Below are 26,756 nucleotides of genomic sequence, written 5' to 3'. Positions count from 1 at the left end.
AATCAGGAGGACATACGTGATACATCTGCAGAATGTGATCCATGAAACTGTCCACAGCTGGATAGGCTCTAGCAAAGCCTTAGTGCTAGGTCCAGAGCACTAATGCACAGCTGGAAACTGATCCCTCCAGCTGGCAGCTTTGTTTTCTCACACTCAGGCTTCCCTAAAGTTCTGTATGGGAGCAGGGATTAAAGTGTTATGTGGGAGTCATTCTTCATTATATTCGCCTATCAAAGATGACGTTAGGCTATGGCAAGACCACATTGTACCTCATCATCCTGCCTGGGATTTGGTTCCTTCTTCAGTAGAAATTAAATACTTTTTTTTATATTAACTTATTTGGTTTATTGTGAAAAACAAAAAATGTAGAATCAAATTTGAGTCTGTTTTGAAGCTCTTGTGAGAGATGACTGGATAACTTGTCCATGTATTCTGATGAAATTCTACACTCTGATCTAGTTTTCATTGTAGCCAATCATGGACGAATATTGGTTTGGATACGAGAGGTAATAGGACCCATATTTTTGGCAGTTAGTTATCAGAACCACATATAAACTACACTGGTGGGACTTGAAGTACATCTACAAGCTGGTAGGATACATGCAGAAGTAATTTTATGAGGTGATTTTGAAATAGATTGGCCAAAAAAGAAAAGCAATAATATCAACTCTATGACTGGAAAGTTGGAACTAAGCCAAGTCATAAAAGAATCAATTAGGTGTAATTATCTAGATATTAAAAACATCCTATTGATTGGATTTTTTTTCTTTGTAAATGACCTAGAAGAGTGAAATATAACTGGTCAGATTGTGGCTGGAATCCATAATCATTGTGCAAGTGACTGTAATGGGAAAAGTAAAAGAAAAATATTGAAGAAAGCGATTAATGTTAATTTTGGAAATGCTGTTTATTGGTGAGGAAAAGCAGGAGAAACTGCCGTTCATGTAAAAAATGGAGTTAGCCTTGGAGTGCTTTGGTTGAAATCTATCATAAACATGTGGTTCTGAAGCATTAATATGGGTAAACAAATTATTAGTCATGGTATCTTTGTTGCTATCCAATTATAATAATGTATAAGGTAGTACCTTGGGATCATATTAGTGTTCTCTTTAGTAATGTCTTTCGGAACACTCCATCACACCCAGATGCAGAGGCCATACTTGTTTAATGCAGCGATAAGTTTGTTGTCAGTTAGTTGTGGTTCCATAAAAATATTTTTACAATTTAAAATGGGTAACACAGCACAGTTTGACCTCTTTTTTCTCTAGTGTCTTTATTTGCAGACTCTATAATCTAAGCACTTCATTTCAATTTTTTAAAACATGCATACCAGCAGCAACCATCCCATTCTTTGGGCGGCATTTCTAACACTTAAAACAGAAATAAATACGGTTAAAATTCAAACCAATCTCACAGGAAGAGAGGCATTTTAGGGATACAGAATGGAGACTTAAGACAAGCTATAGTTTCAGTTGAACGTTTAAATGAGGTGGACAGACACAGGAAAGCTACAAAGAAGTCTCTTGTAACAACCATGATGAGATTGTGTGGAGAGGCAGAGAGGAGACCAATACTAGCTAAGTGGAATGACTAGCACAGTGAGAGTTAAAGGCCAATTAAGTTGGCTGGAGCAAGTCTCTGGAGGGCTTTAATACTATGGGCCAAATGCTGAAGTCCTTCCTCAGGCAAAACTCTAAAAGTTAAAAGGTGAGTAAGGGCCTTGGTATCTGGACCAAGGAGAGCAATTTGAATTGGCTTCTGAAATGAATGCATAGTCAGTAGAGCTGGCTTGGAATGGGTTTGAGTTGACTGCACTTCTTTGTACACGTGAGCAGGTGCCAATGGAATCCTGAGCATGCTGGAGTCTGACACAGAGGAAGGAACTGGAGCAGCCCAGGTGACAGGGGCTGGAAGCACAGAGAGGGAGATGAGGCGGGGCAGACCTGGGCAATGGTGCTGAAGAGGGCAGCAGTGGAAATGGAAAACAATCATCATCAGGCTTCTTCCTTTCCTCCCCCACTTCTGTCAGTAGAGCTAACCAGATGGGGGTAGTTCTTGAATAGTTATCTGCTCTTCCACCTCCACCCCTTGCTCTAGAGTGTGTGCACGGAGTGAGTCTCCACCCTCAGCAGCTTCTGAAACTGGATATTATTGAGCAGCTATTTGCTCTCCTACAAATGTCAGTCTGCCTTATGCCAGGGGCTGGAGGAATTTCCCCAGTAGTTCAGCTCTCCAGCGTTGTCTAACTCCTTCGCTTCTGGCTCTTGCGACCTTGCAATTCATGCAATTCCTTTTCTCTGCTCGCTTGAGCACAGGCATGGATGAGAGTTCAAAAAAAGAGAGCAGGCCCAGGAAGGATGTTTGGGGCACCGTGGGACTGCCTGCTGTGGAGAGAGGCTGGGGAAGAAACCTACCTGCACAGAGGGAAAGAGCAAGGGGCAGTAGGATGAAACCAGAGTTTTTTCAGCGTTGGTCAGAATGAGAGCTGAGGTCAGGGCTCTTCAGGCTTTCATGCCCCACTACAGATCTGGTGCTCTGGGGTCAAGGCTGCACTCTAGCAGTTCTAGCACGGTTCCAGCACTAGGCTGATTTCCAGCCCGTTCTGGGCAGGCCCTCCCCCTGCCTCTCGTTCCAGGCACAAACACAGACCTTAAAAAAAGTTCTCCCTTTGAGGGAACACACCCCGCTCAAAAAACAAGAGGAATCATCTGACCCTCCTGACCACCTCTCCTCCTGTCAGCTGGGAAATCATCCCCCTACTCTGGCCCTCACCCCCCTTTTCCTGTCTGGTATATAAACTAGCGGGCTGGGTTACCTGATGAGCTCCAGTTGCCCTGACCTCTTTAGAATCCAGCCACCATGCATAGGAAAACTAGAGGTTTCACGTCAGACTTGGCCTGGGTGTCCCTAGCCCCAACACTCACAGTCCTCTTGAGATCCATGGGGTCCAATACCCCATCACCCTGAACCAGGCGATGATGGGGGGTGGGGGGGTGAGAGATGATGATATTCATGTTCCAGACAGAGACAAGTCTGAGTCGACGAGACAGATGTCCCTACAAGAAGCACAACTGTGTTTTACTCAGTTAGCAGGAGGGGTTTGTTTTAAAGATGTTTAGTATCTATTTTGAATCTTCGGCTGCTTTATGTAAATAAATGCCAAACAAGCCACCACTCTGTGTAGCCTCTACCCCTTGTTCTTTTCACACAGTGTATAAAGTACAGCCTACATCTCATAGTAATCCATGTTTTTTGGATAAAGAGTTCAAATGCCCTGTATTACAGATCCCAGGCTAACAGACAATTCATTTAACATCTCTTCTTTGTCTCTCATTTCCCTCTATTGCATTCAGAATCAACTGCAGTGCTAGTGCTTGTTTTGTAATAATAAAACAGCACCTCATTGTGATGTGTCTAAGAAGCAGGAATTGTTACACTAGAAGAGAAAATATTGTCTTAAATATTCTTGAAAATATTTACTGTACACAGTCTGGCCGCAGAATACTTGAAGTAAGAGGCAATGAACTGCAACAACAGTAACTAGTGTCAACCATACTTCCTGGAGGACCTGACTTTTGTTGTACCAAGAAGTAAAAAATAAAAAAATCACGTTGTTCAGCAGTGGCCACTCTGGCTATCTGAGGAGTTTCTATGACTAGATGGAAGACCTTGAACACAGATGGGGAGTGGGGATACTTGGGCTTTGAAATACACATTGAGACTTTGTCTAAATGTCCTTTTAAATTTTTTAGGTGCACTGGGTCTTATTGACTCGTTGGATGATGATGAACTGAGAACCTGGACCGCATTCCACAATATGGAGAAAGCAGATGGTACGGAGGCTGTGTTTTTACTTAAACACTATTGAATGGAACTCTTTTGTTATTTTAAAAAAAGTAAACCAAGGTATTTTGTTTATACAGTAAATAATTCATGCTCTTCTAAATATGTAGAGACGTTTCCCAGAAATGAAAATATGCAAGGTTTGTGCATAGTTCAACACACACATGGTACACTCTCATCTTGCTTTGATTCGTGATTATTGTAGAGGAGAATAAGTGTGATAATTCTATTGTTTACAGTGGAGTTTCAAGCACCGTGTACGGGGCTTTCTGATAAGGTCTTAAAGACAAAGGTCTTGTCTATTCTGCATGGGCACTAACAAGCCCCTTCCACTTTCAAAAGAGTAGTAGGGTTTTGCCTTGGTGTCACGTTACACTAAATTTTCCTTCCTCATTCTAGTATATTTTCAGCGTGCTGGCTTCCTCCCCAGAGGTGGCTGCATTACAGTGGTGGTGTTTGTAAAGTGCTTAGGGAACCTCTGAGATCAAGCAATGCCAGATTCTCACCAGCTCCTGCAAGACTGCTTCACAAGGGCAGTGGCAAAAGGAAGAATGCTCAAACATTTTCAGTCCTGGGTAACTAAAGTCAGACACCTATACCCATATTTAAATCAGTGGCTTGATTTTTCAGAGATTCTGAGCAATCATAATTCCCCACTGCTTCATGGGTTCAGCACATTTGAAAATCAGGCCACTTATTTAGTTTTCTGAATTTGGATTTAGGTGCTTAACTTTAGACACCCAAGTTTGACATTTTGGGGCTATGCATTTTGCAGGCTGTGGATTTTAGACATTAGTTCTATCCATTCTATCGACCTGCTAAGCACCTTATATGGGACACAATGCTAGAAGAAATAAGCAAAATGAGGTAGTGGTGCATCATCAGTACAGGAAGCTTAAATTGATGTAGCGTTCTTTAGGGAAATACATAAATAGGTGACATTTTGTACAAGTACATCAGAAAGATAAAATGATGAAAGTGACTTACAGCCATGAAAATCAGAGCACACCAGAGTTGAATGGGAGCAGAGGTCAATTTGAGTCCAAATTGAAAGATGTCCGTTATGAGAGGCAATTGGAAAGTCTGGTTATAGCACCCACTTTCATGAGAGTTGCTTGTATTCAGTGTAAGGTTCTCTACTGACTGCTGCAGGTCCACATATCTGATTACATATGGAACAAATTGACTATTGTATATTTAACACATTCCAATATTCTCAATTCTGTGGAATTGAAGAATGAAAGTTGTGCTCTCAGAAGTTCATCTTTGCACATTAGAAAAGGGTTTGTGGCTCTGCTCAGATTTGCAGATATGACTACATGAAGCTGCACAGGTTAACCCTATCAGTGCCAGTCCCCTGCTGTACAAGCCTAGGGGCCTTGGCCAAGATTTTCAAAAGCAACTAGTAAGTGCATGCCTTATTTTTTCTCAGTGCCCAATCTGAGTCCCCTTTAAAGTGCCTCAGATTGGGCACCCAAACTGTGAGACGTCCAAAATCACCAGTCACTTTTGAAAATTTCAACCCTCGCCTTTTAGAGGTATTTGTTTTCAAAGGACAACCAGGGTGACAATGTTTGTCCATAGGGCCACCCAATGTCTCTTTGCCTCATTTGCATTGTACCTATGAAGGTACTGAAGAAGTTAACCCTTCCCCCACCCCAAGCCAGAAAATATAATTGCCATGGATAGTTTCCATCGTCTGGTTTGTAGCTGGATTTATTATACATCAGGCAGCTTTTTAATACTTAGACAAATTTGTAGCCCAGCCTACAAAACCTGCTATTTGCATAATTGCCAATTAAAATCATGATTTAGCAAATTCCAGTGCAACAATTCCATGAATCAGTTCCAGAAAACAAGATTATACATTTGCTTGTGCTGCTCTGTGGCTATATCGCTAAGCTGAGTCGACATTAGCTGTACAAATGACAAACTGCAAACCATTCCTGCTCCTTTTCCCTCGTAGATGCAGGCTAACTGCACAATGATTTAGGAGGGCAGCCTCACAACACTGCCGGCATTTCAGCATTTTGTGCATACTGATGAGGGCCGTGATTCTCAGTTGTGCTGCAGCTGCCTTGGCTGTATTACCAGCCCAAAACAGCCCTACAGGCAGCTTTACATGCCAAAAGAAGATCATCCCAGCAGGGTGGGTTGGCTCATGCTCTAGTGGCAAAGTGGTGGCTTCTATACCACCCTATCCCCCTCTGGCCATCACAGAAGGCACTGTGAAGAGGAGGGGGTCTTTCCATGTCCCAGTGATCTCTGGCTCCTTCATGCCATTGGTAGTTGCTGAAAGTTAGAACAGCCTTCACGCTGCTCTAACTTACCCCAGAGGACAGGATCAATGCACAGCCAGCCCTCCCATTCAACATGCTCCAAGCTGCCTCCTCAGCCACAGCCAAAGACTGGGCCTGAGATGTGGGAGATGAATGGGCGAGGTATAAAGATGAGGCGAGACAAATCATTGCTGACCACTGATTTTTTCTGCTGCCAACATATTTAGATTTTTTTTTAATTAACTTATTTTTTAAAATGTAATGTCTCATGTAATGTCTCATTTCAGCTGGCAATCATTTTTTAAAATGTAATGTCTCATGTAATGTCTCATGTAATGTCTCATTTCAGCTGGCAATCAGCCACCAAAGCCCGCTGAGGATAAAAATCAACCCAGAAGTCTCCCTTACTCTGTTGAAACACCCTATGGCTTCCATTTAGATCTTGATTTTCTGAAGTACGTGGATGACATTGAAAAAGGAAATACCATCAAAAGGATTCACGTTCACAGGAAGGCCAAGCAGCCAAAGTTCAGCACTCTGCCTCGGAATTTCAGCCTGCCCGAGAATGGATCCCGGGCATATGCTTCCTCTCCCACTAAGAGCTGGACTGCCACCTGTTCATTTGCACAGAGGAAGGCATCACTAGGCGCAGCCGAAACCACCTGTCGTATCACATCTAATGACTCGCCACAACCTTTAGCTGCAGAGGCGCCTAGCTACAGAAAAAAGGCCCTTTTAGTAGAGACAATCAGAAAAGCGGAGGTCATCCACCACGAAGAGGAGCCTGGCAGCTGTAGAGGGAGGCCACAGCTGTTAAGGGCTTCCAGCATGCCAGCCAAACTTCCACCAACTGAAAATTCAGAAGAGGAAAGTCAGCGCTCCAAACCTTCTCAGCCCTCCGCACTTTCTCAGCCTTGCGATCAAAAGCGCCTCACAGAAATTCCCTGTAGCTCTGCACAGGAGTCACTGGACTCATACTATTCTGATAGTCTCATATTCAGTTTCCCCAAAGAGCCAAGGAATGTGCAGGAGCAAATCAAAGTGATGTTCCAGAAAAATGAGCAGCCTCAGGGACAAGAGATGAAAGCCATCCCTGAGCAGGATCACCAACCAGCCACGCTTCCTACGGAGAGAATGCAAATTCAATCTCCACTCCAAAGCCAGCATTCCATTGCTCAGGAGCTGCTCCTGGTTACAGAGAGTGGAAGGGAGGAATGCCACGCACCAGAGACAAATAAATGTCCTAAATTAGTCAAGGATGAATCAGTCTCATCAAATGCCCCCAAGCTTATGCCTGAAAACGAGAACCGTGAAGAAATAGAATTAAACATAAGCGAGATCACGCCAAGTGCACCAGAGGAGGCTGAAGTTGGAAGTGTTTGGGCTAGCGCGAATGAGGAAAACTTAGATCTTGAACCTTTGCCTTGTGACACAGTAGAACCCAGCAGGATCACAGCACTGAAACAACAGATCACTTTTCTGGAGGAGCAACTAAATAGCAAAATAGAGGAACTTCAGCAGATCAGAAGAGTGCTGGCGCAGCAGGATAATGAGATCAAGGCAAAAGAGAGACGCATCAAAATATTGGCAAACTCCAAAGCTCAACTGGAAGAGAAACTGTGCCAGGAAAACACCAAAGAAACTAAACCATCCAAGCAGGATGGAAACGTCTTGCAATACCATGATGCTGCGGTGAACACTGAGCTCATGCAAACAAACGCATTTAAGGAGGCCTATGACAAGGGCATCAATGTAAATATTCCAGTTCCTACAGAATCTGTAGGATGCGGTACCTATGGACTGGACAACGTGAACTTGCAGGTGAAGGAGTTAAGAAGAATGCCGGTTCATACAGATCATGGGGTGGCAGATGTTCACACAGCTGTCAGTGAGGAAGGGGCTGCATCTCTTGCCAAACAGAAAGGAACTGAAACGGACACTGAGCCTCCCGTCTTCACACCGTGCTTCACTGAGCTGAAGATAGATGAACGTATCAATGATGACTGTCAAAATCAAGGAAACAGCTGTCACACACAGTCCTGTGTCGCTAGCTCTCCTATTGGAGAAAGCTGTTCAAGAGCTGACTCAAATGGAAATAAACCAGTTTTTGCTGAGGATGTAAATCAAGATCTGATTGAGGAGAAAAACCACACAGAACAACAAGATTCCTCTGCAGATGACCCCATAGGGCAATATGTTAAAAAAATCCAGGAGCTTTTGCAAGAGCAGTGGATGTATTTGGAGCACGGATACCCAGAGTTAGCAAGCGCTATTAAGCATCCTGCCTCGAAGCTTAGTTCTATCCAGAATCAGCTAGTTAATTCCTTAAACTTGTTGTTATCTGCCTATTCCACCCAGGCGCCATCCGATAAGGAGAATTCGAACACACAGTATCAACCGTTGGGTAAATAACATTGGTACAGGACTAAACGCATCCGGCCTGATTCTCCTCTCGCACCAGCATCAGTCAGGAGTAACTCCACTGAAGTCAATGGTGTTACACCAATGTAGAGCCAGTGTCAGTGAGATCAGAAACAGGCTTGTTGTGTTTCCTTAAGTATAGATGAGAGAGGTAGTCTTATAGCTAGTGTAAGATTTGAAGTTTTACATACAATCTGATCTTTTCATAGTCCCCTTATGCTGTTGAGAGGGCCTGGCCCATCAAGTAAAGTTGCTCATCACTTTTCTTAATTGGGTTTTATGCTTTTGCACTTTATTAGTGATCACAGGGCCAGATCCTTATCTGGTGTAAATCAGCACTGACTTCAATGGAGCTCAGCTAGTTCACACCCGCTGAGTATCTGGCCCAGGGTATTTAAAAAGACCGGTGCCCTTTAAGATAAATAACTAATGAATATTTCATGTGAAATTAGGTTATTTTGTTCTTTTGGGACCTGATCCTCATTTACATTAAGTCTCCTCTACACTGCCAGAGAGGTGTAAAGAGGTCTTCGTGTAATTGAATCCAAGCCCTCTATTTTCAATCAATATAACATGAGAGGATATGAATTCAGGCGCAGTAATTCATTCTTGTAGTGTTACATCGGAGGGTGACATTAAGAGTCTTACCGAGGGCACTATGCATGAATTTCAATGACAACATCAGTATTCAAAGTGCAAAAAGACCTAGCTAAGGGCTTATAGTAGAACATTATTACACCAGTAAAACCTAATTATATTAGGGCAACATGCAGATACTTACCAGTCACTTATAGATGTGTGTCAGATCTCTCTTGTTTTAATGGTGGCAGCCTAGATTTAGACTATATGCAGCTGCAGTTCTATAAAGTATATAAGGTCCTTCGTAAAGTAACATGTAACATAAACATAAGATACCTGGACAATGTGACACAATTGTGCTTATGCTCTGTAGTTATTCCAGGCATATAATAAAGTTGAGACTAATAATCAATAATTATGACAACAGAGATACTTTCTTAATCTGTGATTTTGTATTTTGCTAGAAATCTCGCCAACCACAAGTCTTAAATCAATCATGAAAAAGAAAGATTATGGTTTCCATGCAGGAGGTAATGGGACCAAAAAGAATCTTCAGTTTGTTGGGGTAAATGGTGGGTAAGCATCAGTTAAGAAGATAAAACTGCCTTTTTTACATACACTATTGTCCTCAGCTGTCTCTCTCTAGAAATACTATTTTTTCTAAATCTCCAATTAAAATGCCATTTGCAATGTCACTTCTTTTATCCCTTCTTCAATCTAACATTGATAACTTGGCAGTAAAACCTGATGGGAAAGCCTGGGAAATCGGTACTTTTACAGCAGTAATGAGTGGTACTGGATTAACATCCTTGAAGACTGAAGTCCTCTGCCTCTGCACACAGATCATTTAGGGTTTGATCCAAAACTTCATAAAGTCAGAGGGCGCCTTTCCGTTAATTTCAATGGGCCTTGAAAATCTGTATTGCACTGCCAGTCACATTGCAAACTGCCACACCCTGCTATCAAAAGTTCCTCAGTATTGGCCTAGAAGAAGTTCTATCCATGCTTATTCAGTCCTTGGTCTCTCTATAAAGACTGTCAACAAAATTGCCAGTTAGTGCTAACTGTGATGGGGTGGGGATTATGTGGACACTTGTTCACTAAGAACTGAATGGAGACCAATAAATGTAACATATTTCCATTATCATCGTCTTGGAAACGTGGAGTGTGATCCGATTCCTGCTGAAGTAAATAGGAGTACTTCAATTGATTGCAGTAGGAGATGGATGAGGCTCTGCACTAGCAGATGTCAGGTACTGAAAGGAAGGATGGTCCAGTTGTTGAGGCATTCACCTGGGTCCTGGGGAGATCCAGGTTTAATTCCCTGCACTGTCATAGGTTTCCTGTGTGACCTTGGACAAGTCACTTAGTTTCTGTCTACCTTAGTTCTGCAACTGACAAATGGGGATAGTACTTCCCTACCTCAAAGGGATGTTGTGAGGATAACTATATTAAAAGAGTGTGAGGCATTCTGATACTACATTACCCGGGGGGGCCATAAGTAACAAAGACAGACAGAAATTGGAATATGGAGTTTTAAGTTACATCTAATCTAATTTGCCCTGAGCAACATCTATGACAATCATAAGAGTAATGAGTTGGTGAATTTGAGTGAGGTGTTTCTGGACCAAAATCCACCCCTCTCAAACTGGCATTTATTACCATTTTTGTTGAGAGCCTCAGCAGACAGGCCAAGGATTGAATGGGGACAAAATTGCCTTTTATCCTAGAAATGATGTTTCTGGGCAAGGTCTGAGGCACATTGTTTGGACAGCATGATGGAATCTTACCCCTTTGCCACCTGCTCTGCTGATCAATTGACATCTGTTTGCAGTGTCAATCCTCTAGAAACTTTCAGGAGCACTTCAAAAGAAAGTATAAGTAAGCACTGCTTTCTAAATTAGCAAAATTAATGTAGGACTGCATTTGGGCTTGCTCTAGGAGAGAGATACATTTGCATATATGCAAATTGTCACCTTACAGGGATAAATTAAAGGTCAGTAACGGAGAAAAGTTGCTGCTTGAACAGACAATCATCAAAATCCATGCTCTTACAGATTTAAATCATGAAGTTACATATTTGATACATGAATGTGTACAGTTATGAATCCTTAGCAGGATTTATCTAATAGCAGTGTTAGCTCAAGAGTCTTGTAAGTACAAAGCAGAGCAGGCCTAATAATGAAAGTATGAAGTGAATGTTATTCTTTTTAGATAAGTGCTCAAGGTTACCAACTGTTTAATATTGCTTCAGGTTTTTTGCTTCAAAACAGTAGAAATGGAGAATTTGGCCAAATAAACTGCAAATGGAATTAGAATTAGAATTAGAAGCAATGGAATTAGAAGTGTCCCATACATTAATAATGAATTAGAATTAGAATTAGAAGCAATGGAATTAGAAGTGTCCCATACATTAATAATGTCATTGTGGGCCAAGTTTTAAAAAACAGCTTGTTAAATTATATATGCCTAGGTACACGCAGGTTACGGTGTACGAAAGGAAGAGTTCTCATTCATGTCTTGCCCAGGAAAAAGTGCCTATTTGTGTGGGAGTGATAGTTGAGTGTTATCACTGTTTTTAAAAATGGATCACTCAAGGAACAAAATGCCAACAGAAGTGACTCAGTTGAAGAATTCTTCCTCTGATTTTTATTTATGATGAAAGATTTATATTTTTCCCCTCAATAGGCATGGACTTACACATGTGAAATTGACCCTGGTTTCTCTCCCTGCACTTATGTGTACTGTCCTTTACCCCAGAAGTCACTACAGCTCAGTGGGTGAGACTCTGATAGGTACCACTCAGCATGAGCAAGGCTATTTCACAAGTAGTTAGTAAAATCAATGGAACTATTTGTGGTGGAAGGTGGCACTCAACATAAGGGAAAATATCAGAATCTAAGCCTTAGTCTGTGAAACATTTTGGGATCCTTTGGAGTACAAGGCACCATACATGTAACATATTATCATCATTGCTCTTAAATCAGCCAGGGGAGAGTTCTCTGTAGAGTGACATTCCCTATATTAGCAGCGAGTTGCTTCTAGAGCACTCCTGTTGGCCTGGGAAACAAGAGAAACTGAACCTAGAGTTCCTGTGTAATAGACTTGAACCTCAAAGATTGGGTCTGGATCTAGGGTTTTGGTTTGATACCAGTCTCTTATACTGACATATCTTTATTGTGTCTAACATGCATGTCACTATGGGCCTCATCCAAGGCCCATTGGAGTCAATATGTGTCTTCAATGGGTATTGGCACAAGCCCCAAAGTTGTTGAAGGGGAAGAAAAAGTGAATAATATCTGGTGTCCTCAATTAGTTATGAAACGACGTCAAGTGAAGACACAAGCTGTGAAGACAGCTCATCGGAAGGAGATTCTGACAGTGAGACGGAGAGGAAGTATGACACCTTAGAGCACAGACAGGTGAAAGCTGCCAGTGAATACAAACACTCCTCCTCTGGCGTTTCCCAGTGCACTAGACATGAAGACAATGAGCCACAGGAACTGGAAGACACAACAATGGCTTGCACTCAACACAAGACTGACAGGTAATCAGACAAACCGGCTACCGCACCAGATTAGCGATGTTGAATAATGAGCAATGGCAAATGGTGATTTTTTTGGTTTCAAGTTTAAGTGGAAGCCTGCAGCCATACTGTTAGCAGTAAAATTATCAATATGTTTTGGGAGAAAGCAGCAATGTAAGTGAATGATTCGGTGTCATGAAGCGCCTGTGTGGCTAGGTTATCATAATGATGCAGATGCAGTTGGACCCATGGCTTAGTCCTAAGTTTTCATTTCATTAAACTTTAGAGAGATCTGTGCTTTTCATGGGGAAATCATTCAAAATAAAATGACTAAAACAGGGCTTTCAATCCTTATATTTTTCTTTGCAAAAAGCATGTTACAATTGCACATTTTCCACATCTGCCAATTTTCAAACCACATGCCTAGACATTAGAATATTCAGATTGTGCAAATCAGTGTATCAATAGGAATTTCCTCTACCATACTGCGCTTTGTGTTTCATAATAGGCTTTGGGCTGGAGTTATTCACTTATCATCACAACCTGCCATGTTGTACTGGTTTAGGGCCAGACGTAATGTTGATTGAAGTCAATGGAAAAACTCCCATTGACTTATGTAAGCACTTGATCATGCTTTAAACACCTAAATATTTTGTTCAGCTTAGTACAGAATTCAAGGTTTCTCGTCTTCTTTAGTTGTTTCCACAGTGGATTTCCTGAAAGATCCAGGAATAAAATGGCTTTTGTATGAATCTTTGTTAAAGTGGTATTTTGTAAAGAAATGTAGTTGCCTATATAAAATGTACAATCTATGGCGTTGGGCCTATAAACACTTATGTACATGCTTAACTTTATGCCCACAATCCAATCAAGGTCAATGGAACAACATGCATAACTGTTTGCAGCATTGGGACCTACAGATACATACTGCAAGTTATCCTCCCAGTTTAGAGTGCATTAGTTCTCACTACAAAGAGTTTATAAAAGTGTTTTCCTTTTTAGATGCAATCCCTCAGAAGATTTTCTTGATGGCTGCCTGTTACTGAGCAAACACCTTTCAGAAATAAGGACCACCAATGACAAACGCTTGGTACTGGTATTTTTCAGTTGAATTTAAAATGCAATCCCCCCATCTGTGCTACATTTAACCATTTAGAGTTTAGACCATCCAGACAATGTATTGCAGTTATTGTAGCAAGCCCTGGGCAGTTTTATAAGGACAGGTGAGTCAAGGTGACTTCTGTTGTCTAGTTTCAGTTTGGAAAGTCAAAACCAACCCAAGGTTTTGATTTTAGATTCATGGCCTATAGAAAAAGGAAGAAAACTTGTCAAGCTTCCTTTGATCAGTTGGGCCAGACTAAAACTGACATCAAAATTCCTTTTCCCCTTTAAATAATCTTTCCCTGCTTCTAGATTGCAAGGGGAGTAAAATAACAAAAACTATGCAAAACCCCCATCCCACATGCTAAGCACATGCTGGATCACGCAGCAAAGCAGTCTTCAACATTGCCAAAATACCTAGGGGAACTAGGTTTCTCCAACCTATGCCAGGGCATACGCTGGAGCACTGCAGGGCATAGGATCAGGAGTTGTAACAAGCTTCCAGGATGGCCCACCCCATTCTGCTGCATCAAGCAGATCTCAGTGTGAGGGAATCTGGTTTTAACTTTAACAAGCAGAGTGCTGGGGAAGAGGAAAGATTTCCCCCAGAATCTATCCTCTATCCCAGGATCTCATTCCCTAGCCAAGCAAATGAGGATATGGCAAAAGCAGGGCATTAGATCTCCAGGCTAGGGTGGGGTGAGAAGAGACATATATTCCTTGCAAAAATGCGACTGCATCATCTGTAAAAAGAGCCTCAGAAAGACTCAACAAATTGACTAATTGAGGGCTGGTCAGGAGAAAGACAGACAATGATGTGTCAGTAGGTTTTGCTTATTAGGAATTTTTTAAGAGTAGAATGGATAAAAGGTTCACAGGAGGGTGCCTAATGGGAACACTGAGTGTTGAATCCTTTTTGCATCAAAAGGTTGAATCACTTAGAGTAGAAACATGTAGCACTAAAGAATTTCTTCCCTATTCTTGTGAAACATAGTTGCTATTTGGTTGCCACTTTTCAATTAAAAACAAACAAAAAAAAGCCAGTAACAAACTACATCTATTTTTAAATATTGTTTTGTATTGTCTTTCCTAAAACAAATCACCTTTTGCACTGCCAATAAATGCCACAAAGTAAAAACACCAGCCAGGTACCAACCCTACAGTAGAGCAATAGTGAGGGGAACTGGCATCACTGCTTGAAATAAGTAAAGTTCTGAAAGTGACTGTGCAATGTTGGTGTTTTAGAGACACATCTTAAACACTGTCTGTCAAGAGTGGTTCCGAGTCTCAAGTAGGAAATCCTCCAGCCCTGAGGTTGTTGCAGCTTATCTCAAAGAATTCCAGGCAATTCATCCCCAGCTACTGAAGATGATCGTAAACTTGGCCGATGGAAATGGGAACACAGCTCTTCATTACAGTGTTTCTCACTCCAACTTCCTGATTGTGAAGCTTCTACTAGACACAGGTGGGAACTAATGCTTTGTTATTGTCTTTCTGGAATAGGAGGGCAAGGTTGGTACTTGCAAATTATTTCATATCTTCACATTTAATGTCCTTTTCAGATTTAAAAATCTGTTCACCATTATAGGGCCCAAACATGGAAAATTTACTACCCAGAATGTGGCTGATCCAGCAACATTGATTAGTCAGTGGTAGTTTTTCCATTGACTTCAGTAGAAGGTGGGTTGGACCCGTAGATTTTTAATGATATTTAGGTGCCTGAAGCTGCAGATAGACATCTAGTGGAATTTCAATAGGAGTTAATGCCTAGGTGCTTTTGAAAATCCCACTAGGTGCCTATCAGCATCTTCAGGCCCTAAATACATTTAAATATTTGGCCCCTAGTGCTTACTTCAGTGGGACTAATCACAGGAGAAAGCTCTGTGCTAGGCTGTTCATGTTTGCAAGATCAGACCCTTTGATAGTAGCCTCTAGTCAGCAGCAAGAACTGCATCCTAAACTATTGAACTTTTAGCTCATACTGTAAAGAATTAAACTTCCAGCTGAAATTTTATCAGATAAAATGCATGCACTTTCCAGATAGAATAATGAAGCCTTTTGCCTTTCTTGGTTGGCAAGACAATCAGCTAAATGTTAGGAAAATGGCATATTATCATATACATCTATATACCAATTGTTGTAACAGACTTCCAAGCAACCCCAGAATATTGAGAGAAGTTTGTTCTGGTCTTTCAGAAAATGCCCAAGGCAACTAAGGTCAAAAGGGAATTCTTAAGTATTTAGGCACAGTAAATAATAAGTCTGAGAGCATAACAGCACACACTGGAACGCGAGCAGGGATATGTTTCTTAAGAGAATCAGCCTATTTGCTGTGTATAAAATGAATGTAGACTTGTCAAGTCAATAAAAATATCGGAATTCGAATATGTACTGCATCTGTATTTAGAGCAACTACTAAAACACATTTACTATGAATGTTCATTCACATTGTGAAACAAATTAATCTTGAATATGTTCACAACTGGTCAGATAGCAAGTGTGAAAAATTGGGAATGGGGAGTGGGTAATAGGGTCTTATGGGGGAGGGTAATAGGGTCCTATATAAGACAAAGTCCCTAATATCAGGACAGTCCCAATAATAATGGGACATCTGGTCACCCTATGTCAAAGCGATGTGAAGGGGCCAGTGTAACCCAGAATCAGACTCCAAATCTCCTTAGTTTACCGATCAAAAGAAGATTTTTCCAACAGCTTGCACTTGCCAGTTCAGCCTAGAACAACTTATTAAAAGCAAGAGGTGTTCTTTCAGATCCCCACATCATCACTAATGATCTAGATTCATAGCTGGCATGTTTCCTGAGGTTGTGCAAGCAAAGAAGGTCAGAATCTAGCTTGCTGTTCTGTAGCTATATCAGCTCTGTAATGCTGACATTAATAAAACTTGGTTATAAGAGCAGATTTAGAAGCAGATAAAGAGTAATAGGAGTAGTTATAGAAGCAGATAAGAAGATCAGATTTAGGATATACGTTGGGTGAAATTCACTCCTCTGATGGACCACTAAAGCCATAATCTGAGAACTTAAATGAGTGGTTCACAGGTCTGGAACTGGCCCTCTGCACAGGCATGAATTTCACACATACAAAGCAGTGATGGCAGTAGCAGAGTGCCATTTTGTTCAGAATAACTTTGATGATCATAACCTAATTTAAAAATGCTTAGAAACAAAATTCCAAGTAGCTCTGAGCAATACGCAACACCAAGGACTCTGTACTTACAGTCAACTTCACTCGGTCTTCATGTCATTTGGGCCCAGATCCTCAAAGATATTTAGGTACTTAACTCCCATTGAAATCAATAGGAATTTTGCCATTTTTTTCACTGGGAGCAGGAGCAGGTCCTAAGTCACTCACAGACTTGCCTCAAAACACAACTCCTCTGCTAGGTCACTGACCAAGCAACTGGTCATTCCTGCCTGAATAAGAGCTACTGCATCCATCTCCTAAATGTTGTCTACAAGTAACAGTTACATCTGCTCATACTTGATACCCTGCTTCTCCTTTTCATTTCTGTTTTGCTCCGTGTGTTTGTCCATGTTATCTACTGACTTTTCCCCCCACCTCTTCACTCTATTTTTTTCCTTTCATACATGACAGTGTGGTTCTTTCTCCTTTTCAAGTCTTTAGTCATTTTTCTTGTCTACAGATCTTCTCAGGATCTAGTTCTGCTCTCAGTAGAAAAGATCCCAATAATTTCACTGTGAAAATGATCAATCTCCAAGTTGCCATATTTTCCTTCTATTTTTTCTGCTTTTCGTTCATCTCTCTTGGTTCTATCTGGTGGTCACGTTTTCTATAATTGCTATACTTAAATTCTTTCTCTACTCAGCCTGTCTCCTTCTACCTCACTTATTTCACTGCTCAGCAATATCCTTACTTGGTTATCTCTTCTCTTCCAGTATTCTTTTCTCTTACCACTTTTCTCTCTCTACTTTCAGTTTCTCCACCGTTTTGGATTCCTTCTATTTCCTTCAAAGCCTTCCCTTCTTTTTTTCTGACCAGTTGATCTCTAGCACTTTCTCTGTGATCCACATCGTTTCCACAGCTGATCCTTAGTGAGCTGTTTGCTTGACTTGTGTGCACCTCTGAAAGTGATTACCACTGAACTCCATGCAAAAATCAGTATCTCAAGTGTTGAGCATCAACCACTGGCTTTGCTACAGCTTCAACTTTCTAGGCCTCTCACTTTTAGTTCTAACATTAATGGGAGATCAATTTTTTAAAAACGTTTAGAAGAGCAGGTTCCAGTGACTATGCAACTGGCCATAAATGACCTAAAAAGTTCCCCAAAGGTATGTGTTATCGTCTGCAAATAGTGTATTGTGTTTTGGCTGTGTCAATCAATCTTGCACTAGATCTGTAGATTTTCAAGAGGTTTTTTTCCCTCGTCTTTAGGTGTTTGTGATGTGGACCATCAAAATAAAGCTGGATATACTGCAGTGATGATCACACCACTGGCATCAGCAGAGAGTGATGAAGACATGGAGGTGGTCTTAAAGCTGTTAAAAGAAGGGAATGTAAACATACGGGCAAGTCAGGTACATAGCAATCATCAACAGTCCTTGTTTGTTTGTACAAGTGAACATATGCAGACTATATCTGTGAACTAGATGATGCATGGAAGCCAGAGGGATTGGTTCCCTTCCAACCCCTAACTACAGGGTTCGCTTGGCAAACTCATGCACAAGACAAACGCTGCAGGATTCATACCACCCTAATTATAATCATAATGGGCTGATTCCCATTACTTCCAGTGTGAGTGCAGCTTGAATAAAGGACTGAAAGATCTGACTGAACAAGACAACTTTGGGATGTATTTATTGTGTAATTAATTAAATCTTAGCGCATATGGGAGCAAGCCTTATGAAGATGCTGCATTGTAGGACCTTTTAGATGTTAATTCAGCCGGTGCAACTAAACATACTTAACACTCCTTAGATAGAATTTATTTCCTTCATAATGATGTCCCCTTACAGGTCCCATTACAGGGAAAATAATTCAGGCATTACAGCATGAAATTGAGAAGCTAGATTATGTGTGTTTAGGTGCATATTGTATTGAAGTTGCCAGTTTAGAAAGTTAAAGCAGCAAATTCAGCTGAACTGTGCAGTCCACTGTGATGAGTTAAACCCTCTGGACTTTGCCAGCCTACTCCAATGCTGCTTCTCAATCCATGCTCTTATATGCAAGTATCAGTCAGTTGCTAATTAAAGTACTTGAAGAAAAACTCAGAGGGCCTGATCCTGCACCGTGCTGAGCATCTCCCACACGTTGCTATGTGCCCTCAGCTGCCACTGGGTGGGAGATGAAGGGAGGCATGTAGAATCTTACGGGCTCAGATGCAAACTGAGCAAAGTTGCCAAGGAACTCATCAGCTTTTTCTGACTCCCAACTGCTTGCTAAACAATGATTAAAATCTGAAATAAGAGTCTAAGAAATGAAGGCAAATAAAATTAACCTAAAAAACCAGAACATGAACCAGAACGGGGCTGAGGGAGTGAGTATGCAGGGGTGAATTATCAGGACTCCACAAAATAATTATTTTTGAAACAATATCACTGCACATGATTATTTAGTCATAGTTGTATAAACTTTTCTGGGCCTGATTCTCCTTTACACTAAGGTTCCTTTATACTGCTCTGGCGGTGTAAAGGGGGCATTAATGTGGTTGTAAATGTAATTCTAAGGACCTTTGTGTGAAGGGGAATCAGGCCCTTCTCACTTTAAGTTTCACTTATGTACTTTGCCGCCATTACAAACAGTCAAAACAAAAAAAATGGCAAGGGGGACTTTTGACACACCCTAGTGTTCAGGTCAAGGTGACAGCTCCCACTATCGTTTGCTTCCAAATTTCATACCTCAGACGAGGTGGTACTGAGCTGGCTGGTGTAAATATTGACCACCTCCATCTACAGGATGCTACTGGAACTGTTCAACTGCATGTCATAAGCCCTAAGCAACTAATGGATAACCTCCTATAGCTCAAGTGTCAGGGCCTTAGCTTTTGGAGCACGCAGATGGGAGTTTTAGCCATGCTGTCGCAGTGAAGTTCTGGGGAGCCATGACATATAGAAGATTCAGGCATGAAGTTATAAATGGCCCTGGATTTGTTACAGCATCTGCTGTAGGGCTACCTGTGCTCCAAGCAGGACTGCTATGTTATTTGAATGGCTAGATTGTGTAAATAAGTTACATTTCCTTAGTGGTATATCATTGTGTTTGGTCTGTCTTGCAATATTTCTAGGGAGGCCAGACAGCCTTAATATTAGGTGTCAGCCATGACAGGGGCGATATGGTGAAAGCCTTGTTGTCTTGCAAGGCTGACATAAACCTGCAGGATGATAATGGAGCATCAGCACTGATGGTTGCCTGTCAGCATGGTAATGCTGAGATCACAAAGCTTCTCCTGGCTCGCCCTGGGTGTAACACTACATTAACTGACAAGGTAAGAGAAACAGGTGGTTGTAGCATGTACTATAAAGAAAGAAACATGTTCAGTCAGTCACTGCCATGAGGCCGTTAGCGAATATTTAAAGAAACCATATGACTTTCTTGTCTTAGATCTGGAGCAGAAACTAGCTACCTCCAGGAAACCAAAGCATCTCCCTTATCAAACACATCAATGAGTGGGCTTTGGCTCTGTGCCTTGCCTGTCTCACCAATAAAGAGGACTGGATCAGTTTAAGGATTTGGAAGATGACTAACCCATTTTAACTCAATTATCAATTCCAAACCTAGCTGCATACTTAGGAGTGTAATGAAACCTGCCTTAATAGGCAACCTCCTGCCTTCATAGACCACCCCCAAAAGTACAGCTGTACTCCAGCATCTATTAGGAGGCCAGATACATTAAGCCACAAACCTTTTTTTCAGTATATTGAGCATTCGCTTAAGACAGGGTTCACTGTACAATAGAGTGAACATATAAGTACAACACTGCTGCACTAAAGCAGTATCCTGTGCTGGAGTTTTGGATTATGAAAGAGTATGAGAGAGAGAAAATGATTCCAGCATAGGCCTTGATCTCTTTAAAATCCCATAATAAGTAACACCTGGGTTGCATGCATGCAGCATGGAGTTCAAGATGTTTCCTATTTTGCACATGTTCAGTATACCCGGATACAGCCCTTTGCATTTGTCACTGTGGGTTACAGACAACAGCCAGGTTACAGATGATAATACATGTCCCTTTGACGTGATCAGATAATTAGAAATATAAAAACATCTTGAAAGTAATGAGGAAGATCCACTCTAACTTGCTTTATTCCATCATGATGCACTGCTCAAACTACAGAAAAATATTATGTTAATAGACCATAGTTTTGTTACAACCATATAGCTTTATGTAAAAACTTGGCACATAATCAAACATTGTCCAATTCTCAGGGTCACTGAAAGCAACTGCACCTATCTGAGTCAACTAACTGAATGTACCCACCATTTAACTACAGGGGGTCACAACTAAAGAATTCACTTCCTTCCTCATAATGCTGACCTGTCACTTGTAATGACCAATGAGAGAGCCTCTTTTTTTAATAAGATCCAGTCCCCACACCACCCTGAGTCCTTCATCAGCTGACTCTCCTCAGTGACTTCAAATCCATGCTCAGGTGATCCATTGCTTGGTTACAAACTCACTTAGCTGACCCAGTTCCTAAGGCAGCAGCTAGGTCATTGGCATGGAGTGTATGTATTTGAATGGCAGACCATCTAAGTAAACGACCCTGGATTGTTCCACACCATTAGCCTTCTGCTAGCTGCAAGAATTTCTCCTGACACCTCCCTAGAGGTCTCAGCAGAGGATGGAGGGTAAAAGGTAAAAGTATAGGCAATGAAAAGGGCACTCACAAAACAAAATTAACAATGTACATTGTAATCTGATATAGATACACACAGACATACACTAATTCATCACAGTCTTCCATGATGCACCACAGGCAGGGACTCCCATGTTGCACCACCTCTCCCCTTCACACAGCGAGGTTGTTACTCATCATGGGAATTGTAGGTCTTCCAAGGAGCCCAGTCAATAGATATATCAAATTGTCCAAGTCCTCCCTTCTCACCCAGCCACAGGTTGGAAAGATCATCTGGCTACAAAGGAAACTAGTGCCTTGGAAAAGATCACACTATCACATTTTAAAAATCTCATTTCAGCCTTGGGAGTATAGCTTCCGTAGCAGCACAATAGGTGAATCACTATCTTATTTAGTTAAGGGAGATTTGAAAACTCCATTGAATGACCGTTAATTCCAGGACTGAAATGATTACTTATAGCTTGTCTACATCATAATCTCACCTGGACATCTGACAATGTGAAAACCATTTAAACAACAAGAGAGGAAATAGTCCTAGAATAAAGACAATTTGAGATAATAATTTAGCTTCTTCCATGCCTGTGGAATCTGGAAGATTACAGATTTTTATCTGCTTCCTTTCCTCTGTTTAATGCAATTAATTAGACAGCAAATTGAGCTAGTGAGGGATAAAGATGTGCTGCAGTGTAACGTTACTTGAAAGTTCTAATCTGAATGGTGACTGCCGATACGAAACTAGTCACCTACTGAAGGCCCCAGGTCAGTTCAAACCTATCACAAAGTTGCTCTTTTGTAGCACGTGCCTTGCTATCATCTTTCCTGTGTGAAATACCAAAGAAGCATTGCTTGCAAGTTTACTGACAAGCAGCTTTGGGTAGTGTGACAAGGACTAAACAATGTCACTTATTTAAACACAATTAACTGTTTCATAGCCAGACCAGGTGCAAGCTATCAGCACATCATACTGCCAACTAACTGATGACGTTTCTGAGGGACTATATAGAGTGGCTGGAAACATTGAATTTCTCTGTAGTTTTATGCACTGGTTTAGTTTGGTTTGTGTGTAAGAAAGTGGATCATGCCCTATCTCTTCAACAACCACTGTTGATTATCCAGGATGAATATCACAGCCTTCGTTACGAGAGAGCAGCATTGTTTTAAGATGATGCCAGATGAAGGTGAAAGAGCAAACAGGAACATATGGGCAGGGCTAGCTATCTGAGATTAGACCAGTCTACTGTAGTATGTGTTCAGTCTGTGTCCACACAGGCAGTGGCAATGGTCTACACATATACACACAAATGGAGACAAACACAAGCACACCCTAAACAAACAACAACTTATCTTAATTCATACATTATTCAATGGGGAATAGTGATTGCTGATAACGCCCAAACTTGGGCAAGATACTACCATGATGGATTCATTAGAGAGAGATAAGCTATACCTAGCAAGTTGGCAAAGATGGTCTTATACTGATACTGATACCATAAGGAGCTCATTCACCTGCACATCTACTAATGTAATATATGCCATCATGTGCCAGCAATGCCCCTCTGCCATGTACATTGGCCAAACCGGACTGTCACTATGCAAAAGAATAAATGGACACAAATCAGACATAAAAAATGGTAACATCTATAAACCAGTAGGAGAGCACTTCAATCTCCCAGAACACTCTGTAGCTGACTTGAAAGTTGCCATTCTTCAACAAAAAAAACTTCAAAAACAGACTTCAGTGAGAAACTGCAGAGCTGGAACTCATATGCAAACTTGACAATCAAACTGGGTCTGAATAGGGACTTGGAATGGTTATCCCATTACAAGAAGTAATTGTCACTGTTCACACATTCTCACCTTCTAATCAATGGTTGTGAATAGTCCTCATCTACTCTAACTGAATGGACTTTGTTTACACCTACCCTCCCCATTGCTGGTTCTTACCCTTGGATGTATATATATATATATATATACCTCCTATCTGATTTCTATTTCATGCATCTGAGGAAGTGGGTTGCAGCCCACGAAAGCTTATGCCTGCAGAAATTTGTTAATCTTTAAAGTGCTACAGGACTCTCGTTTTTGATAAAGCAAGCTGACTAACTTCAGGACGGAGAACCCAAAGTCATGACCATAAGCTGAACACCAAATGTAATGGCTTTTGTTTAATTTAAACACTCACAAGTGGAAGCTGTCATCATCTCTGTCAACAACTCATATTAATTTTGGATAGTCAGCTATTGAGATGAAGCAGCTGCTCTACTAACTAGCATTGGCAGCCTGCTAAATAATGTGATCAGAGACCATGTTCAGATTCACACAAATCTCCTTACAGTCGATGCCTTTCTCGGGAAGACAGACAAAAGGAGGAAAACATCTGGCATTCAAATACCATTTTCTTCTTCCTCAGACGCATCAGGGATGACCATGTCTGGAGATGGGACATTGGGCAGTGAGGGCCAGGGCTCTGAGGTGGCACCATGTATTCTCTCTCTCAAGTGGTTGGCTGGCTGGTTCTTACTCACATACTCAGACATATGTGGGGTCAGGAAGGATTTTTCCCCCAGGTCAGATTGGCAGTCAGGAGGGTTGCCTTCTTTTGCTACATGTGGGTGCAGGTGCTTGCCAGGATCATCTGGGTATATCTCATTGCATCATTTCTCTGCCATTGCTTGGGCCTGAAGCACTGGTCCTCTCAGTCCCTCCTATTCTCTGCCTTTGGCACCTCATAGTCGACTCTCCTGTGGGCTGTCATACTTCGGTCTCTTTTTAGTTGTTGGGTTTAGTGAGCAGGTGCTGGGTGTTGTTGGTGGCCTGTGACCATCTAGTTTGGAGGTCAAATGAAATGATCTAGTGGTCCTTCTGGCCTTAAACTATATGACTCTAAGAATAATTAGGCCATTTGGGGGTATTTTGTCACTGTAATACATGCAACCCTTTTTCCCATTAGTAGAACTGGCACACGCAACTCTCTGCATTCAACACTGAAATTAACCCGTGGCTGTCTGGTAAGATTTATTTTAAAGATTTGCATAGTAAATTCATTTTCTTTTTTTCCCATGTAGAGTGGTAATTCTGCTCTGTCTGTTGCTCTGAAATCTGCCCACATGGAAATTGCAGAGCTTCTCCAAGCCCACATAGAGCAGAACCAGTCTTTGTCTAAATAAAGGAAATGGAAAATAACATTTGTCGGAACGGGGAATGGATAAGAAAAGGCTCATTCTTTTAACAACTCTGCTTCAAATTTAGTTGGCAAGGATTGTAGCTTACGCTGCTGATTTCTATACTTATTGAGGGAGTGAACTATGCCAACTATTTGCATACATTTCTAATATATAATTCTCCTCATTAAGCCTGCTTTTATAGTCTTAACTTATGCATAGTGCCATAAATGACTCAATTACCATTTCAGATAGTTAGATTATTGTATTGCCTTTTATTAACACACTCAATCTTGATGTTATAACTGAATTCCATTATCTACCCCTCACAGTATAAATTTGTCAGGTTGGTGAACAAAAAACAAAAGCACATTAGAAAAACAATACTTACTTTTTTTTGTAATTTTAGATAATAGTGTTCTTTTTAATCAACTATTTAAAATGTTTCTCATTTAACTTGCAAGTTTGCATCTTACTGTTTATTATTACACCGTCTGTATGTACTAGCAGGCAGGTGCTTACTCAATATATATAGCAGTAAATATAAGCCAGGTGGATTATGTAAAAATATCAAATCCTAATTATGTGTGGTTAAGCGCTCAGAAGCAAGAATTAAAATTAATGCTCAAGGAAAATATTTGTGTGTACCAGATCCAAACACACAGACATTGTTTTTCTTGTTTTCGGAATTACCATATGACTCTCATTTTTTCTAATTAAATTTGAATTAACCAGGAATCGTGGTCCACTGGCATATACTATATATCATTTATAGGATACCGAGGCACAATTGTGATATATTAGATTATCCAAACACAGCACAAGAAACAAATTACTTGATCATAACATAAACATCCCTGCAAGAATGGGTTAGTATTGTCTGAGAGGTTTCATATTTTTTTTCCATAGAGCCACTTCTGATGATAATAGGTTTCACCCAGAAAGTGTCCTTTGGGCAAACATCTGTTCTTTCAGTTTTCAGCATGCTAAACATTTGGAACTCCCCAACTGGGCAGATTTAAATCTGTGCAGTAATTTAGCTGCCAGATTTTTCCTTTTTAGTCTGAGTGACCTCCCACCATCAGAGAAGTATGCAGCCCTTTGAGCCCTGGTGGGAATCCAGCACTGCCTGCAGTGCATACATAAGGCAGATTTTTCCAACATTCCAATAGTCCAAGCACAGTAAAGATAGGCCACCCTGTCTTCCTCTTTCAAAGCAGGTACGGTATGTTTCCAGAGGTCCTTCCCTGTATGAAAGTCAGAGCCAAAGGGGGTCCCATCCTGCAGGGTACTGCGAACATCCTGTGAGATACTGAGCACGGAATTCAACATCTCACAAAAATTACTCAGCACCTTGCAGGGCCATAAATCCCTATCCCTGCAAACATCTTTCTATTCTCATTACCCTGTATCCAGTAAGACCAAAAATTAACAAGCCTCAATGTTAGATTTTTTCCACTGGCAGAGCCTTTCCATTGACTTCAATGGGCCTGGGATCAGACCCTGATTGGGCACAACCATTGAAGTTGTGTGCAGCACAAAGTCAGTGGGAAAGGATAGAGTGCTTACTAAAAATAAAATGTACCGTTTTGTTAACTTCCTCGCTTTGATTTCTAAACTAAAACTAATCCTGGTCTAACTATTTTGGGTTATTTGTGAGTCACATATTCTCAAGTCTCATTTGAGTTACCCTGTCCCCTTCCGTTGTATTTGCAATGCATATCAAAATAATTTCCAAGACTGACAGCGTGATCCCATTGTCTTCACTCTAGCAAAAGGCTCAATGGCTTAAGTGGGAGTTTTGTTGGAGTAAGAAAAAGAGGATCCTGTTCTTTGTTCTTTTTCATTATTCAGATATTTTCACATTAAAATCTACTGTATAATTCTTTTTTTTTCCTTGATGGTTCTTAATCAGAAGCAGTCTCTATGGTCATCATCCCATGTGTTTGTCTCCCATTTTACTGTATCCCAAAATGAATTTACCTCCTTTATGTGTGAATAAAAGTCAGAT

The 26,756-nt window shown here is 41.0% G+C and overlaps 1 protein-coding gene across 1 annotated transcript; it reads left to right on the top strand.

The window, feature by feature from the left end:
* Window positions 1-26,748, top strand: KANK4 (KN motif and ankyrin repeat domains 4). The gene is made up of 9 exons (XM_067535451.1): window positions 1-3,833; window positions 6,472-8,526; window positions 9,587-9,698; window positions 12,439-12,669; window positions 13,651-13,738; window positions 14,995-15,214; window positions 18,163-18,305; window positions 20,012-20,212; window positions 24,650-26,748. The coding sequence occupies exons 1-9, from the start codon at window positions 3,680-3,682 to the stop codon at window positions 24,749-24,751; spliced, it is 3,306 nt and encodes a 1,101-aa protein (XP_067391552.1). The 5' UTR covers window positions 1-3,679; the 3' UTR covers window positions 24,752-26,748.
* The last annotated feature ends 8 nt before the right edge of the window (window positions 26,749-26,756 follow it).

This window comes from Emydura macquarii, unplaced genomic scaffold (genome assembly GCF_026122565.2).
Source record: "Emydura macquarii macquarii isolate MOO-44397 ecotype Brisbane River unplaced genomic scaffold, CSIRO-AGI_Emac_v2 contig_3506, whole genome shotgun sequence".
Classification (NCBI taxonomy): Eukaryota; Metazoa; Chordata; order Testudines; family Chelidae; genus Emydura; species Emydura macquarii.
This window is presented reverse-complemented; position numbering and strand designations above follow the sequence as displayed.

Coding starts and splice junctions, on each gene's coding strand:
- KANK4 (XM_067535451.1), top strand. CDS start 3,680: ATGGGGAGTGGGGATACTTGGGCTTTGAAATACACATTGAGACTTTGT. Junction 13,739..14,994: donor CCACCAATGACAAACGCTTG/GTACTGGTATTT, acceptor TTGGTGTTTTAG/AGACACATCTTAAACACTGT. Junction 18,306..20,011: donor TAAACATACGGGCAAGTCAG/GTACATAGCAAT, acceptor CAATATTTCTAG/GGAGGCCAGACAGCCTTAAT.